General features: G+C 39.1%; 1 protein-coding gene across 1 annotated transcript; it reads right to left on the bottom strand.

Annotated features, from left to right (window-relative positions):
- Positions 1–17337: 17337 nt before the first annotated feature.
- LOC148028699 (glutathione S-transferase U20-like) lies at positions 17338–18906 on the bottom strand. The gene is made up of 2 exons (XM_087687487.1): positions 18458–18906; positions 17338–17824 (listed from the first exon to the last, which is right to left on the bottom strand). Exons 1-2 carry the CDS (start codon positions 18785–18787, stop codon positions 17453–17455), a joined length of 702 nt encoding a protein of 233 aa, XP_087543613.1. The 5' UTR covers positions 18788–18906; the 3' UTR covers positions 17338–17452.
- Between the last annotated feature and the right edge of the window lie 312 nt (positions 18907–19218).

The following is a 19218-nucleotide window of genomic DNA, read 5'->3' as shown; positions in this document are numbered from 1 at the left end:
CTTCTTTTTCAACTTTTAAAGGTTTCAATCATTTGTTTTAACCCCCCCCCCTAAGTCCCCTTCAGGGGTGGGGAGGGCAAGGGGTCAAGATGTTACATCCTCTCCCCCTTAGAGGAATTGAGATGTCCTAATCTCAAAGCTAGGGGGTAAGTCACATTTTGTAGGACTTGAGGTGTGAAGGAACGGAAGGAAAAGGGCCCATGCTTTAAATGTGGAGATAAGTACACTATTGATCATGCCTCTCCAAATGCTCGTAAAGGATAGCTAAGGTCAAAGTTCATAGCATGTATGTCATGGAAGATTGGAACAATGATGAGGATGACTTGCCCACTGACCAGGCTGAGCCTACAGAGGATGTTGATCACGGCCAGTAGTTCTATGACCCGGAGAATGGATTTCCCTTCGACCTGCTTTCGCTATTCTTCTCTAAGTATGCACAAGCATGCAACTTCAAAATAACCTAATGAAGTCAAGGAAAATTTTATTGCAACATATTATGATTTGGTTGTGATTACAAGAGTATGGAATGAGTACAAGTATAAGGTTTTATACATCTCACAAAGATCTTTCAAGGACTTCTAATCATCTTTAAAGAGTTCAATGGGATCTAGGTCTTCATTAACCAACTCTTGAGGGAAGTTGAATGCTATACTTGAGAAGCTTCACTTTGTTGCAAGTTCCTCATCTTCTTGATCCAATTCAAGGCAATTAGCTTGGATATACTCTAGCTCGTTGCAAACGAAACATTAGTGATTGGGGTGTTGCTTTTGGATGTGCCCTATCTCATCACACTCATGACACTTCTTCCCTTGGTCCTTTGGATCATCATACTCTTCTTCAGTGTCTGCTAAAAAGTAGTCATCTTCAAGAATTTTGGTCTCCATTAGTCCCAATCGAGGCTTTGGCCCGTATAAGAGCATCTTGTAAGTCAGTTGGCCTTAGGGATTCTAGTTGAGTGTCAATCAGTTGATTCAATCCATGGAAGAATTTGGAAACTTGTTGAATAATATCCATAGGCAGTGCATATTTCTATAGTGTCACAAATCGGGAATAATAAGCCTCCAATCTTAATCCTAGTTGGCACAAGGAAAAGAACTCATTCATCTTGATGGTGCAATAGGAAGGAGACAATTATCTTTGTCATATGGCCTTCTCCATAATTTCCTAGCTTACAAGGGTTTCGTTGTTGATAGCATTGTCTTGGCACCACTGCTTCCACCATAAGCGTGCCTCATCTACCAACTTTAGCTTGGTAATCATGGCTGTATTAGCTTCAATGATTCCTATCACATCAAGATAAACTTCAAGGGTTTTGATCCAAACTTTGGTATCAATCTCAACATTGAATCCTTTTCCCATGGTGAGCTCGAGCGATTTGACTTACTTCAATAGGAACTTCTTTTCTTGAAACTCAACATCCATGTTGATAGAATGTGTTTAATAATCAAAATCATATCATTTAGGTAGTTTCTTTAGGATAGCTTTAACTTTTTCACTCTTCAACTTACAATTCAAAAGGTTCAGGCAACACATGTATAGATTGTTATTAACTTATTCATTTTACTTTGATACCTTTTGTAACATTCTTGCTTTGATGTATCCCCTTAGTGGTAGATCTTAGTGGTCCATTGAGAGACTTTTCCTAAGCCACCTTGGTCGATACTCCTTAGAATAACATGGGTTTTATTACCTAGGTGTTATTGAGTCCACTCTGCAACAAAAGGTTTTGGACATAACCCATAATGATCAACCTAAATCCAAGTCCCTAATTTTTTAGTAAGGTTACCTAATAGTTTGGTCCTTGAGCCACTGCATTCGCAAGTCAACTCAAATTGAAGAAAATCAATGCCACACTGAAGGGAGAAGCCCAAGTGGAAGTATGAGCAAGTGGAAGCAAGAGAGGTGTGACATATGGAAGATGGAGCAAGAGAGCAAGAGAGCAAGAGAGCAAGAGAGAGAGAGAGAGAGAGAGAGAGACTCAAGATGTGGGAACTCCAACTATCACAACGTGTGACCGGCCTTCCCTTTATTCAAATGTCACTGAAAGAATGAAGTGACCGTGATGGGCACCCATCACCTATAGTGTGCACGTGTAGGTACTGTTAGTGTAGTAATACACTGGCAGCTAGGCACATGTGCCTTTACCCCCAACAACCTCCCACTTAAAGGCAAATGTGCCTCAAGTGAAGAGGAAATAAGGAGAAGAAATTGACAAATTACAATGTGTACATAGAGTACAACAGGATGAGAAATAGAGGTCACCTCATATCCGATGCCCATCAACTTTGTAAGGAAGGCAAAACACTCTATTGAGAGCATTTTCATGAGTAGATCTATAGGATTTTGGTCAGTTGAGATCCTAACAAGTTCAATAGACTTGTCCTTAGCAACTTCTCTAATAAAGTGGTACCACACCTTAATATGCTTCATCTTTGCATGAAAGACTGTATTCTTGGCTAATTGGATAGCACTCATAGAATCTCAATGGAGTGTAGGAACCACATCAGTCATACCAAGGTCTACCACTAAACGGCCTAACTAGATAGCTTCCTTGTAAACCTCGATGGGCTGAGAAACATACTCGGCCCTTGTTGTAGAGATTTCCATGCATTTTTGTGCCTTGGACAACTAAGAAACAATACCCTCAATAAAGGTGAACACATAGTGAGAGGTGGATTTTCTACTATCTGCATGCCCTACATAATTAGAGTCAGTGTACCCCATGACTGTTGTATCCTGGCCACCATAATATATGCACATATCTATTTTTCCCTTTAGGTAGCTTATGATATCCTTGACAGCATCCTAATCCCACCCGCCAAGTATAGCCATATAGCATGCCACAATTCCCACGCTATGTTGGGATGAGTGGCTATCATGGAATACATCAAACTGCCCATTGTAGATGCATAAGGGATCTTGGCCATCTCAGCCTTCTGCTCATCAGATTGTGGATAATTAGCCTGGCTCACCTTCATGTGAGAAGGCAAAGGATAGCCAATAGGCTTAACATCCTACATATGAAAGTGCTCTCAAGGACCTTCTGGATATACTCCTTTTATAACAAGTTAAGAAGCCCTTGAGAGCGGTCATGCGTAATGCATATCCCAAGAATATGTGAGACATGTCCCATGTCTTTCATCTCAAATTTCTTCTTGAGTTGATTTTTCAGGGCATCCAACTCTTCAGGAACTTTGTTAGCAATCAATATGTCATCCACATACATTGCCAAAATCAAAAGACTGCCATCACAAGGCTTCTTCATGTATAGACACAGATCCATATCACTATGTGTATAGCCCTGTGAATGCATAAAAGCATCAAAATTGTGGTACCATTCCCTAGGGGCCTACTTAAGGCCATAAAGGCTCTTTCTCAATCTGCACACTAGATATTCCTTGCCTTTTTTCTCAAAGCCCTTAGGCTGCTGCATATAAATCTCATCATGCAAATCCGCATGTAAGAAAGTTGTCTTAATATCCATTTGATAAAGATCCAGATCTAACTGAGCAACCAATGCTAGTACCAAGCATAGGGTAGTCATCTTGATTATAGGAGAAAATACTTCCTTGAAGTCAACACCATGCTCCTATTTAAAACCCTTAGCAACCAATTTGGCCTTATAGGCAGGCTTGGGGCATCCAAGGGTGCTCTTTAACTTGTACACCCACTAACATGGCAATGCACACTTTCCACTAGGCAAAGGAACCAACTTCCACGTATGATTTTTATGTAAAGACTCAAACTCTGATTGCATGGATTTCTCCCAAGAGTGACTATCACCATGGCTCATGGCCTCATCATAAGTGAGAGGCTCACCTACATCTGTTACCATCACATAATCAACATAGGGTTGAGACCACTCAAGAGGGCATCTAGCTCTAGCACAGCGTCTCAAGGTAGGTTGAGGAGCCTACACATTCTATCTAACATCATAGTCATGGGCTACTAGATCATCAACTGCTACTATAGGTTGTCTAGCTGGCCATAGGGGAGCAAGAGGCTTCTCCTAAAAGATAACCCTACATATCTTGACTATCCACTCAGGTTGCTTATTCATCTTTTTCTCATGGAAAACTACATCATGGTTGTGGATGACTTTCTGAGCCTGTGGATCCTATAAGTAATATCCCATCTCACCTACATCCCCATAATCAAGAAAGATGCATTTTGCAGACTTAAGATCCAACTTTTTGCACTTGTCATGGGATACATGGAAAAAAGCTTCACAACCAAAGACATACAAATGATCATACGAGGGAGGTTTTCTAGACCAAACCTCCTCTGCAACCTGAAAGGTAATAGAACTGCAAGGAGATCGATTGATCAAGTGTACGGAAGTAGTCACTGCCTCAGCCCAAAACTATTATGGTAAGCCTACTTGGCTAAGCATACTATGGACCCTTTCTTGTATTGTTATACTCATATGCTCATCCATACTATTCTTGGGTGGGGTGTACAAGGTGATCGACTGACGCTTAATACCCCTTTCATCACAAAACTGTTCACAAGCTTTCGAGACATACTCAATCCCATTATCTGACCATAGGCATTTCAGCTTATACCCAAATTGGTTCTCAATCAAGGCAAGCCAATGCTGAAAGGTAGCCCAAAACATCAAATTTCAACTTTATGGTGCATGCCTAGACCTTATGTGAGTAATCATCAATGAATGTGAAAAAGTACTTCACACCTCCTAACAACAACTGACAAGACATAGGTCCATAAACATTAGAATGAACAAGAGTCAAAGGCTTACCTATGTGTAGAGTGCCAGACTTCTTATGGGTGGTACTATGTTTCTACCTTCCATATAAACAATGATCACATGACTTAAAACACTTATAGTTAAGGGGGACATAGGATATTATAAACAAGTAATCATTTTCATTTCCTTTCAGGATGTATCCAAGGACTTGTATGTAAGATGAGATCTATGTGACTGAATGGATGTGGGTCTAATCTTTGGGTTATACATAGTACTTAAGTTGGTAGCAACTCGAGACACATTGCAACGAGTTGTGGGGTAAGGAAGAGGCAGCGCCCTCAGCCTAACGATAAAGGGAATATTCCCTGGCCAACTAGTGGAGGCTCATATGGTAGGTCGATCATGCCGACCTAACCGCCTTCTAAACCCCTTAACAACCATCCATCATCTATCTTTCACCCAATCAGAGTTGTTCCAACTAGCCTTAAGCTCTTCACCTATCTTCTATATAGATCGCCATCTAAGCTTCACAGTGGAAGCGCACAGGTGGACAGATCCATCTTTGTATCAGTTGTTTGGAGCTAAAGAATTTGTTTTTCTCCTCTTATCTATTGTGTACTCTCTATCTCTTTCTTAGATTCTGTTCATTGCACCGTGTAATTTTTACATGGTATCAGAGCCCAAGGGGCTCTAGGGATCGAAGAGTGCGCAAGAGGCAAAGGCTTCAACTGCAAAGAGGAATGATGTCATCTTCCAGAAGTGGTTCTGGCACATCAGGAAGCGGTGCAAGAGGTAATGCTACTACACCGACTATTCAAACACTGAGGATTCGTCCACCAACATTCAGGAAAGGCAAGTTAGATGGTACAAACTACACCTTGTGGAAGTTCAAAATCACAACTATCCTTGATTCTTATGAGCTTTTGGAGATTGCGTTGGGAACTAACACAAAACCACAACTCTAGTATGGATTCCTCCGAATGCATATCTTTTATGAGCTTCAAAACGAAGGAATGCAGATGCATTGTGTGCCTTAGTTACAAGCTGTTTTGATAGTGTTCTGACTTTGATTCAGCATACAACCAAAGCATGAGAGGCTTGAAAGGAACTGAGAAGTCTATATGAAATGCAAAACCAAACAAGGATTCAAAACTTAGAGAATCAACTAGCAGCGACAAAGTTTGCTGAAGGAGAGATGGTTAAAGCATTCATCACTTGGATTAAGAATCTGTGCAATCAAATGGCTGGCGCTGGGATACAAAAGATTAGCGAGGAGTTAGCAAGGAGGTGACTTCGGATTTGTCCACAAAATTTTAATGGACTAGTAACTGCCCTTAATACTTAGGTGAGACCTCAAGCTTTGAATTTTGAGGAGTTTTGTGCATTATTGATGGAGGAGGAGTTGAGGCTGAAAGCTTGAGAAGGAAGCAACAATGGAGATGTTGCATTCTCTACCAATGCAAAAGGCAAAGGTGGTTCCTCCACCAAAAATGATGGTGATAAAAAGAAGAAGGGTGGTAAGAAGAAGTTATAAGGAGAGTGCTTCTACTGTAAGAAGAAAGGACATGCAATCATAGATTGTCGTGTCAAGAAGGCGGATGAAAAGAATGGCACCCTTAAAAGTAAAGGGAAAGAGAGAGCCAATACGACTGAAGCAGAGTTGGAGTTATTCATGGCGACCATTGTGGAAGTGTGCTCCTCGGCACAAGAAGAATCTACCATTGGCTGATGGGTGTTAGATAGTAGGGCCTCCCATCATATGACCAACAAGAAAGGTCTATATAGTTCTATGCAACCTCTGCAAGAATCCATCACTATGATGATTGGAAATGATGCAAAATGCCCTACTATGGGCCCATGTACTATTTCTTTTGCTACTGCAAATGGTAAAGTCCAAAAGCTTTCAAATGTATTGTATGTTCCCAAAATTAGGAGAAATTTGTTATCAATTTGTTGCCATAATTGATCTTGGTCATGAAGTGAGGTTCAAGAAGACAGGTGCAAAAATTCTCGACAATGCTGGTAAAGTTGTTGGCAAAGGAGAAAGAAGAAACAACCTATATGAGCTAAGTGCTCTTACAACCACCGCTAGAGTGGGTACAAGTAAGCTTTGGCATGAAAGGTTTGGACACATCAGATTTGCAATGTTAAAGGAGATGCACAAGCAAGGTATGGTTTCTCACCTACTTGTAGTGACTAAAGTGAAGGAACCATGTGAAGCTTCTATGATGGGCAAGCAATAGAGAAAGGCATTTCCACAACAAAGTAAGAATAGAGCATAGGCTCCTCTAGAGTTAGTGCATGCTGACTTGTGCGGTAAGATGCCTACACAGGCCTTGGGGGAATCTTCTTATTTTATGTTGATTTTCGACGACTAGAGTAGGAAGATGTGGGTGTACTTCCTTCGTGATAAGGCTCAAGCTTTTGGTAAGTTTAAAGAATGGCTAAAACTTGTTGAGAATGAAACATGGAAAAGTGTGAAGAAATTTAGAACAGATGGTCGTGGTGAGTTCAACTCAAAGTAGTTTGAAGACTTTTGCAAGAGCAAAGGGATCAAGCATCAATTGACGACGTCTCACACACCTTAGCAGAATGATGTTATGGAACACAGAAATCGCACCATTGTGGAGATGGCAAGATGCATGCTAAAGGGCAAGGGATTGCCTAAGCATTTTTGGGCTAAAGCTATTAATACTCCAGTCTACATTCTAAATTGGAGCTACACAAAGGCTCTCAAGGGAAAAACACCTCATGAGGCTTACATTGGTAAGAAACCATATGTCTCACATTTCAAATTTTTTAGATGTGAATATTATGCACATGTTCCAAATGAGAAGAGAAGTAAGTTAAAACCAAAAAGTAGAAAATATATCTTCTTGGGTTATAGTGATGAGTAGAAGGCTTACAAATTATATGACCAAGAAGCAACGAAGATCATTGCGATCCGTGATGTGGTGTTCAAGGAGCAACTACATACAGTGGAGGAGGAGAAGGAAAATTCTTCCACTTTATTATCAAGAGAAAAAATAGTCCACTATGAACCTATCTCAAGAGCTGTCCCTATCCTTAAGGAGGAGGAAGCATCATCTTCAGATGATGAGGAAAAAGTTCACCAAATTGACATCACCCCACCGAAAAAGCCATTGCCGTGTTGGGTAAAGCAGCTCAATGACCACAATAATCCTATGCCTACATCTATTGAGGAGAAGGTAAATGGGGACCAAGGAGGTCTCAGAGAATAGAGGAGCAAAGGAGGGCTTCTACTCACATTGTCAATATGGCCTTGATGGGCTAAGATTATGAGAGAAGTAAAGGAGCCAACTGACTTAGAAGAAGCACTTGCAGATCTAGCATGGAAGGCAGCTATGCAAGCCGAGTATGACAACAGAATGAAGAATGACACTTGGGAGCTAGTGGATTGGCCAGCAAAGCAGATGGTTATTGGTACCAAGTGGATCTAGAAAGTAAAGTAAAAGACTGATAGTACCTTAGAAAAGTACAAAGCTAGACTGGTTTCCTAGGGATTTTCACAGGTTGAAGGGTTTGATTTTCAAGAGTCATTTGCCCCAACTGCTAGAATGACCACTATTAACACAGTACTTGTAGTGGCCATCCACAAGCAATGGCCAATTTACCAAATGGGTGTTAAGTCAGCATTCTTAAATGGTGACCTCAAGGAGGAGGTGTACGTGGCTGAGCCACTAGGGTTTGAGGCCCCCCATTCTGAGAATAAAGTGTGTAAGCTAAAGAAGGCATTGTATAGGCTAAAACAAGTCCCCAGATCATGGTACTAGCAAATAGATAAGTTCTTTTTAAGCTTAAACTTCAAAAGATGTGCCTCAGATGCTAACTTGTATGTTTACAAGAATGGTGAAAAGTTTGTAGTGATTGTCATATATGTGGAGGACCTTCTTATTATAAGTGACTATGAAGATATGATCAACCAAACTCGAAAGGCTTTGAGTTCTAAGTTTGAAATGATAGACTTGGGTTTGCTACACTATTTTTTGAGGATTGAAGTTTGGCAAGAGCCAGGAAAGATCTTCATCTCTCAAAAGAAGTATGAATGGGAGATCTTGAAGACGTTTGGCATGATCGAGTGCAAGGAGATAGCTACACCTAAAGAGGTGAATGCAAAGTTATCCGTTGAGGATACATCAGCACTAATAGACATTGGGAGATACAAGAGGTTGGTCGGCAATCTAATCCACTTGTGTAACACCAGACCCAATATCAGTTTTGTTGTTGGTGTTTTGAGCAGGTTCTCAAATAAACCTTATGAGACTCATTGGAAAGCTGGGATGCGGGTACTCATATACTTGAAGGAAACTCTTGACTATGGTATCACATACAATTCCGGAACTTCTCTTATGGGGAACTATGACTCAGATTGGATAGGAGAAAATGATTCCAGAAAGTCGGTTTTTGGTTATTTTTTCTCTTTGGATTCAAGAAATTTCTCTTGGATTAGTAAGAAGCAACCAATAGTGACATTATCTTCTACCGAAGTAGAGTACGAGGCAGCTTGTTTTGTTGCATGTGAAGTAGTATGCTTGAGAAGGATCCTATGGCATATGGGAGTGCAAGATGAAGATACAATTGTGCTGAGATGTGACAATCAAAGTTGCATCGCCATTGCCAAAAATATAGTGTTTCATGCATACACCAAACATATAGAGATCCAGTTTCACTATGTGCATGATTTGATCAAGGATGGGATAGTGTAATTGGTCTACTGTCCAACAGAGGAGAATGGAGCAGATATCTTCACCAAAGCACTTACGAAGGATTTGCTTCAAGTTCATCTTTAGAGACCCGACGAGATAGTTCACCTATGGGTGGACATTGAGGGGGGGTGTTAGAAGTTCACCTATGGGTGGACCTTGAGGGGGGGTGTTAGATATGCTCAATGCCCCACCCTCATAAGGTGCCACCAATGATCCATGGTGCTCGAGACAATACTGTAATCATCAGAATTATCCTACACTCTCCCTTTACCCTTTTCCTTATGCTTGTCATTGTGCATTTTATGGCACTGTAGCTTGATATGTCTTGCTTTCCCACAATAATGGCATGTCAAATCAAACTTATGTTCATGGGACTTAGAATGAGACTTCTGCAAGTCTCTACCACGGCGATCATTCATGCTCTTACTATCATGGTGACCCCGAATAGTAAAAGCATGAGAAGTACGAGAAGCATCCACATTCTTCCTATTAATCTCCTATGTTAAAAGTGCACTAGATGATTTGAGCCCATTCTTCGGCATATTTGCACACATAGTAGTACGGAATGTGTCCCAAGTCTAAGTTAGTGTGACCAACAAAAACAAAGGTGGAAGATTATCCTTAAAGTCAATACCCAGCAATGATAGCTAGCCAATGATAGCATGAAACTCGCTCAAATGTTGAGAAACACTTGCACCTTCCTTTATATGAAGGTCCATAAGCTTCTTTAGCCAATACATCTAAGAAGCAAGGCTCTACTTATCATAGAGATTACAGATTTTCTCCCAAAGATCCCACACAGATTGCCCATCTGTGCCACCATTATAATAAACCTACTTGTTGAGGGACAGGAAAAGTGTGGACCTACAAAGCTCAGGTAAGTCATCCCATACATCCTAATCGTGACCTTCAGGCTTAATGCTTTTACATTTGATCGGTCTAATTTGATGTTTATGCACCAAAACCTACCAAATTTGGTCTTCCAATAGCCATAATTGCTACAATCCAACTTTTCAATGTTGAAGATAGCACTATCATTTGAATGACTAGCTATACTACAGGAAAAAGGGGTATAGTACAAACCAAATAGGCTATTGTAATACTTGCAAATAATCCCAAAACCACTGCCAAAACAAGTTGAACACAAGAAAGACATACCAAATAATGAGTTGTCCACAAACTATGACCAAAACAACATCAAATGAAGGAGACTGCTCTCATAAAAATAGTACAACAATCTGCAATTACAACATATTGAAAATGAGGTTCAACATACTCAAGCTCACTACAAATAAAATCCAAAGCTCAATATAACATCCAAGTGTTAAGTAAGTGGCTCCCACTGGAACAAAAATCAAATGCCAGATGAGCAAACAAAGCTCAAATCCTCATGTGAGTGGCATCCAAGCATCCAAGATACATTAAGTACATAGCCACAAGCATAAGACCCAATAAAAACTTCAAGCTCGTATGTCATAGACCTCTGAAGTATCTAATGAAGTAACCGATAGATAATGTCAAATGTATTAAGCTCAAATGCATTCAATAGCATAATCAAGCATAGAGCTTCAACGTCATGCACCAACACATATGATACAATGCACGAATAGCATAAAAAAGCATCAGACATAGACTATCCATGTTAAAAGCTTGTTGTCCATTGTATGTGCAGCAGTAAGATGATAGTCAAGATTGAGCAAAAGTGAGCTCAATTGAAGTCCAAAAGCATTTCGAGAGCATGGCCAATGATGTGGCATCAACCATAGAAATCAATGTATCATCCCAAGTAGCCAGGAAGCATCAACAAGCAATAGGCATATGCTTTCACTAATAAAATAACCTTTAGCCCTACTTATTACTACAGTAAAAATGATAGTAAAACTGATCCAAATGTGGGCTCAAATCAATCCAAAAGCATTCCAATGTATTGGCCAAACATTCCCCAAGTGTCCAACATCAAATGAGTATCATATAACCAAGAGCATGTCATTTCTCAGATAAATAGCATTCAGTCCTATTATGACAACAATGATGTCTATGAGAAAACTAAGCTAAAAGAGTACTCAAATCAGTCTAATAGCATCTCAAACGAATGACATATGATCCCCCAAGTATTTGACAAAAAAACATAGGTATACACGGGTATCCCAAGAAGCATATACAAGCTCCAAACATTGAAGATATGGTATCCCTTTTTTATGATAGTATGTTGCCCTATTTGCACAGTTAATAGCTGAAGCTCAATGACTCAAAACTAATGGTCAATGTTAGGAGGAGTGGTAAACAATACCAAAGCCTTTGTCCAATGCCAGGGAGTGGTTGAGCAAGCATAAGTACTTGAAAATGGCCACAGCTTAAAAAAACGTGTTTGCATTTACAACCCTAAGATAGCCCCAATAGGTCTTGAGAAGCCGTAGAGCAATGAGAGCTCAATATAAACCTCAAGAGGTGGAGTTATGGCTGCAAATGGTGAAACCCCACTGGAGGTAACTCAATGAGAGTTAAAGCAATGTCGAATTAAGCTCAAACTCATGGAGAATGTGGCTTTGATTACCAGTTGAAGGGAGAAGCCCAAGTGGAAGCATGAGCAAGCAGAAGTAAGAGAGGTGTGAGCTATGGCTGATGGAGCAAGAGAGCAAGAGAGAGAGAGTCTCAAGATGTGGAAACTCCAACTATCACAATGTGTGACCAGCCTTCCCTTTATCCAAATGTCACTAAAAGAATAAAGAATGAAGTGACAGTGATGGACACCCATCGCCTATAGTGTGCAGGTGCGGGTACTATTAGTGTAGTAAAACACAGGCAGCTAGGCACATGTGCCTTTACCCCTAACACACACTTGATTCATAGTGAGTGAAAAAAAAGGGGGAGAGATACACATGGACCCCTCTACTTGTAGGGTATAGTCTCTTGACTCCATTTCTCTAAAATGGCATTGATCAAAACCTACACTAGATAGTCACATGTTCGGTCACTTTCCTAAGTCTAATGCTTTGAAGGAAAGCACTCCACTCACCAATAACACCCATCCATAGGACACAAATCCATCGGGAAACTTGCCTAAGTATTCCTAGATGAGTTTTGTGTATTTGGCAGAATAGGTTGACATTTGAGGCATTTAAGGTTGTGTTTTGAGAGAATCAGATGTTCAGTATATTCTTGAACCCTTTCAAGTTAGTGTTTGCTGCCAAAAGAGGAGTTTTATTGGGACACATTTTTTGTAGGAAAATCAAATAAATATTTCAATAGTGCAAAAGGTTGAAGTGTAAAGAGAGATGTACATGATGTAATGCGATTCATGGGACAAATTAAGTGGCATGGAAGGTACATTAGGTATTTATCCCAAATCTTTTAATGTCCTCAAAAATATGATGGTTGTTTCTTTAATACTACAGCCTCCACAATGGGACTTGCCATTCCTTCCTTTATGGATGAATCAAATATTGCTATTGGAGTTGCCTTAATGCAAAAGAAGGTTCCTTGTTGGTTTATGTCAGTGTACTATGCTAGTAGGAGGCATGGGCATGATATATACTTTACAAAAATTTAGGCATTGCTTATTGGTAAATCAAGTGGTGTTTGTATGGTAACCGAGAGAGAGGCCTTGGGCATGATATATACTTTACAAAAATTTAGGCATTTCTTATTGAGAAACCAAGTGGTGTTCGTATGGATTATCATGCTCTGTTATGTTTTTAAAATAAGCCCCAAGATATAGAAAGACTGGCTCAATGGATGTTGCTTTTGCAAAGAGTTCAATTGCAAGGTGATTCATGAGTGATTCATATACTAGGCAGAGAGCATGCCATAGCTAATTTATTAAGCCGATTGGATGAAAATGAGTCCAAAGAACAATTAATGATCCAACAACCTGATGCTAAGTTGTTTGAAGCTCAAGTTCTTGATGCAGATTCTGATTATGATCACATGTTGCAATTCCTTACTGAAGGAACTCTACCTAATTATCTTATTAGAGATCATCACAAGAAGTTAGCACTGCATAGCAAACCTTTTTGGGTCATATATTGTGTCTTGTATAAGAAAGGCATACCTCAAGTTCTTAGGAGATGCATATGTGCATTTGAAATGTTTGTAGTACTCTAGGAAGCACATGAAAATTTTATAAGAGGACATTTTTCTTGAGAAATAACATGTAGAAAAATACTTCAAGCAAGATTATGGTGGCCAACAGTGCTAAAGGATGCACATGAGCATACCAAGCAATGTGTTACATGCCTTAAGCAAGGATAATCACAAGCATGAGATTGAATGCAAGATCATTTAGTGCTTCCTTTGGAACCATTCTAGAAGTGGGGGATAGATTTTGTAGGGCCGATTAAGCTAGCAATGAAGTACACTCAAAACATGTACATCTTAGTGTGCATGGATTATTGTATAAAGTAGGCCAAAGCTCAAGCAATGTAGGACAAAATAGTAAGGAAAGTAGTCAAATTATTGTACTCAAATATGATGACCAAGTTTGGTTGCCAACTCGAGCTTGTAAGTCATCAAAGCAAACATTTTTTGAATCATGTAATTGAAGAGTTGACTAATACACACATGATCTTACATAAGAAATCTTAGCAATTCACATTAGTAACAAAAATTTATATAGTCACCCCAAGTCCATTGCTACAAATTGTTGAAAGCTTGTTGCCTTAGTTTGAGGTCATCTAAAAGTCTCAGCTTTCTACTATTTTCACATATTAGTGTTGTGTATTTCATGGATTTTAGGCACTTCATTTGTTGTTATTTCAATGTCTGTATGGGCAACTAAGCAGATCATTTATGGGACTATCTTGAGTCTCATTGTATGGCCTATTTATATGCTCCTCTACACTCAATTGTATCATTACATCAACATGCATCCTTGGAAAGAGGAAGACTAAAGGCACTGTTGGTCATTGTGTTGGTGCCTTAGTGATATTATATTGTGCAGTTCATACTTCATTATATGTATTCCATCACTATTCCATTTTGAGTTTTTGTATTCATCTCTTTGTTATGTGTTAGCTTTGTTTTTCTCACACTTCAATACATTTGTGCATTCTCACATGGCATTAGATGGCTACAATATATGATATTGGTGTTGTTTGTTGTATAACTCACTAATGTCAAGTGTTCTATGTAACTAACTAATTTCATGCATGTAACTAATTAATGTAAAGATTTATATGTAACTAACTGATTTCAAGCATGTAATACTTTTTTCCTACTATTGGAGTTATTACACATGGAGTTTTACATCATCAACTCTTTGCCTTATCCTAACAACTTACTATTGTTTACTATTCTAACAACCTTTGGAGTTTCATTTTTGGTTGGATTGCTCGACTGCTTGTAAACTTGGATTTTTTCCTAATGTAACCATCCTTGCATTTGCCTTTTTCTTTTTGAGCTTAATAGAGGGTCTCGTGTGTTGTTGGTTGTAACCATGATACTACATTCACTTCATCGTTGTGTCTTTTTCTTTACTTTTTCGACTACTTATGTGTGATTGAAGTATTGAAGTATTTAAGTATTGAATTCTTAATTACTTAGGCTATTTGACTACAAATACCCTAGGTATATCTCTTAAAACCTTTATCGTTCTACTTTCATTTACTACTATGGAACCTCCTTGTACTTCTATTAATGGTTAGCTTAAAGGCCCTAACTATTCCATTTGGATTGATGTTATGAAGGCATGGTTTGGGCAAAAGAAATTGTAGTTTATCATCCTACAATTGGCTTTGCTCCTCATCCTCCACAACCTTCACTATCACCATCTAGTTAGATTGAGGAAGAATAAGAGGAAACTATCCTTGATTGGGATTTGATGATGACATTACACACTTGGCTCTTCTTTGGTACATCTCAAAGGAAGTTTCCTTGGCATTCACCTCTTGTGGGACTTCTCTCAAGGTGTGGTAGACTTGATATACTTTATATAAGTGTAAATAAGAGGCTACATTACCCTTACAAGAGTCATAAATATGAGGTTTTTTAAAAGTCTTTCCTCATAGGTAACATGTCTTCTTTAATCCCTCAGGACACTAATGTTTATGCATAGGCTATTCATGTTATAGGGTTTTTTGTCAAGAATCTTGAAAATGCTATAATTTTTTTGATAGAAGGTGAAATGAGGCTATTGAAACAAAGATGTAAGACAATTTAAATAAGCTAGGTTATGTGGAATAAGATAAGTGGGATATAGGTGCACTACATAACTTTTAAGTTTTCGCTCTTCTATCTTTTTGTCTACTATCTTGTGGTAACCATTTCTTTAGAATGAGGAAGAGAGTGTATGAGAGTGTGAGTTGAGTGAGGGACTAGTGAGGGTAAAGCTCATCTTCACTGCTTGCTTCCATGGATTCTTCCCTTCTTGCTTCTATACCTTGAAGTGAATGAGGTTGACTGAGAGGTAGTATATGAGGGAAGAAGTATGAGAGAAAATGAAGAATTGATAAAGAGACACTCTTCTCCCTCTTCTTCTCCTCCTTTTCTTCTCTATGATGTCGTTCTCTCAACATTGGAGCTAACATGGTGTGGATATGAAGGAGAGAGGTGGCTTGAGGAGTAACACATAAAATAGAGACCATCAACAATTCTTCCATGCTTTTTGGGTTGCAACATGGTGAAGATTAGTAGATGAGTCTACTACATCTTTGGATTTGTAGCTTTCTTCGTTTCTTTTGAGTGAGAGATGAAGCTTAGATGATTCAAAGAAAGAATATGAACCCTCCATCTAGGTGAAAGATAGTTGAGATATAAGAGTGTTGAGAACTTGAAACAATGCAAATCTCCATATAACCTATACATGGATTGGGTCTATAAGTGTGGGATCACTCTGGCTTTTACGTTGAGTTCAACCAATCTCCCAATCCATCCCTACGTACTGTGCATGTAAAATAAACTAGCACTCACTAAGGGAGAGATCATGAGAGGTTTTACCTTGTAGGTGCAATTGAATTTGGCAGCTTGCAATTTCTACCTCTAGGCAACAACCTCCATGCTAACCAACTTCCACAATTCCCTTTAATTCTACATAGTCTCCCACCATAAGATCCAAATCTCATGAGCTACATTTCATTCACATACCAGTTTTGCATGATATCCAATGGGTAAAGAAACTCCAATTTTCAATTGAGATCCCAACAACTTCAACATACAAATTGAGCTCAAAAGACAACCACTATTATTCTCACAATGACCCCACTTATCTCCAAGCAAGTTAAAGTACACTACATCCAATAAAAAAAACTAAGCCCTAATTTTATATTCTACAAGGAAAAATTGAGCATAAATTTCAAATACTAAGTTATCAAGGCACCCTTGACAACTTCTAAATTTGTCTTTTGAAGATTTTCATTGTACACTAAAAAGCTCTTTGAGAAGGGCTTCATAGTCCTCAAAAACAAGGCTTTCAAAGGAGGATGGACCTTATTGTGGTTGCAATCAAAGACCATCAAGAGGAGGTTCTTGCTAGATAGATTTTTGTTTTAGGAGTCATATACTTTCTTTCCTCTCTTGTGCTACAAGAAAATTTATAGAAATAAGCTCGATCAACACTTCAAGTAATTCAACACCTCCCCTCCATTTTTCTCTTTTTCCTTCTTGATATACATGGCCTCTGTGTGTGTGTGTGTGTGTGTGACATGGTCAACTCATGCATGTTCTCTACATCAATTTAAGAGTGCTCATGAAGTACAAAACAAGTACAAATAATACCTTAATATTTTGCCAACCTTTACTTGAGTGCCCATGAGCTACACATACTTCATGCTTGTTCTTTTTTTGACTATGGTAAGTTTATATTATAGAGAAAGTAAAGAAATAGATATTTACATAATTCAAAGATTCTACAAAAGCTTCTTTAGAAACTTATAAATAACTTTATAGGTGTCATTTGACTCAAATAAGTTGCCCGAAATGGTGATAGCAATTTCTAGAACTTAATAAGTAAAATCAACCAAAACAAAATAAACATTCTCCCAAACAATGGTAATTTTTGAATTATTAGATCTTCCTAATGACTTCATACTTGTTGTTGTCGGGCCTTCCTCTCATTGTAAAACTCCGCTAGTCTTTCAGGAGGAAAAGGTGCTAAGACTTCTTTAACACTAGGATAATCCAAAATCCTCTCTATCCAAGCACATAAGTGAGGGAATTGCTCATGGTCGGGCATTTTTAAAATCCCTACCATATCTAGTGCCATGAACGATGTAGCAGATGAGCCAACCACAATGTCCATTAGTCCAAGCGAGTCCCCTCCAAAGTAAGGTTTTCCTTCTGCCAATTCAACAAAGGCTTGCTCTAAACAAAGGCAAGCTCCCAAATATTCTTGATTTACTACCTCTTGATCTTCTTTATTGGCAATCTTCCAAAGTATCTGAGATACATTATAGAACTGTCCATACAATAAATATTATGAGAAAGAGAAATATATAACGATCTTATTATGACTTTTCCAAATACATAAGAAGTGAATATAGCTGCTAAGAGAGTAGATTTTTTCTTTAATTTTTTCCATAGTATGAGGAAATCTATTTGTTGCCCAAAACTCTCATGTATAAGGAACAATGCACAAAACTAGATTAATACTATACAAAACCATGGTGGGTTTTCCCATCGAGTCTCAAGAAGTGCAAAAGTGATAGGTTATATTTACGACATCCACCTCCAAAATGTCAAAATAACCCAAGAAAGTCATCAATGGTGAGATACAAGGTTGGTTAGGCTAATAAGGCCCATTCTATGCAAGTTATATAGATGTGATAACACCCTTCGTTTAGTTTCAAAGGTCACTAATGTCATGTTGCAAATTACAAGCAGCAATGGTTATCAATTTCAAATTAATAATTCAATATAATTTTGTTTCCTGAAAGTGAGCGAATATGGTGACGTGTTAACTAAGGTAAGGTGTTGAGGGATTTTGTGAGACAACATTGGGGGTATTTTGCATAACTAAGTTTTTGCGCTAAAAAGTTTTGGCCTTTCCCTGAGACTACAAATATGAGAGAGAGAGAGAGAGAGAGAGAACCTTCTTGTCTACAACATCTGCCCAGAAACGTGTGCGCGCACGTGCGTAAGGGTCCTGAGGGAGCAGCGGGTGAGGAGAGGGCCAGGTGTCATCGATGTATTCGATGATGATGGTGGACTCGCAGATGGCGCGGCCGCGATGGAGGAGGACGGGGACCTTCTTGTGGACGGGGTTGGAGGCGAGCAGGAGGGGGCTCTTGGCCGACAGATCCTCCTCCTGGTACTCGTACGCCACCCCTTTCTCCCGCAGCGCCATCAGCACCCTCCAGCCAAACGGGCTCATCAAGGTACTCAGCACCTTCACCTCCGCCTCTTTGTTACCACCGGCCATCGCTTCTCTCTCTCTCTCTCTCTCTGTCTCTGCGTGTGCGTGCGCGCGCGCCTCTGTTTCTCCCTTCGTCACACAGTGGCATCTTTATCCGAGTCCATCCACAACTTCACTCGTCAACAACCCTACAAAACTTCTCTCCGCACGTCCCTTTTAATCGCTTTCAACGTGCCCCGCTACTCACGTCTCTCTAGTGTAAAGGGGCCAATAAAGTAGCGCCCTCACCTATCCCATTTGAGTGATAATTTTACAAGAAAGATATAGCATTTTTAGCCATTAAACAATATAATATGATTTTTTTTAAATTACAAATGAGTTTAATTTAAGTCAAACAATTGAGCTATATAAATTTATTTATATTTTAGATTTTATAAAACCCTAAAGCAATACATCCTTGGATGTCACTCTATTGGTTTTTCATTGTTCCTCTTTTA

Source organism: Lygodium microphyllum, chromosome 11 (assembly GCF_053477565.2).
Source record: "Lygodium microphyllum isolate KBCC chromosome 11, Lygodium_microphyllum_v1.1.10, whole genome shotgun sequence".
NCBI lineage: Eukaryota > Viridiplantae > Streptophyta > Polypodiopsida > Schizaeales > Lygodiaceae > Lygodium > Lygodium microphyllum.
The sequence above is the reverse complement of the archived record's forward strand: the minus strand, read 5'-3'. Positions and strand labels throughout refer to the sequence as shown.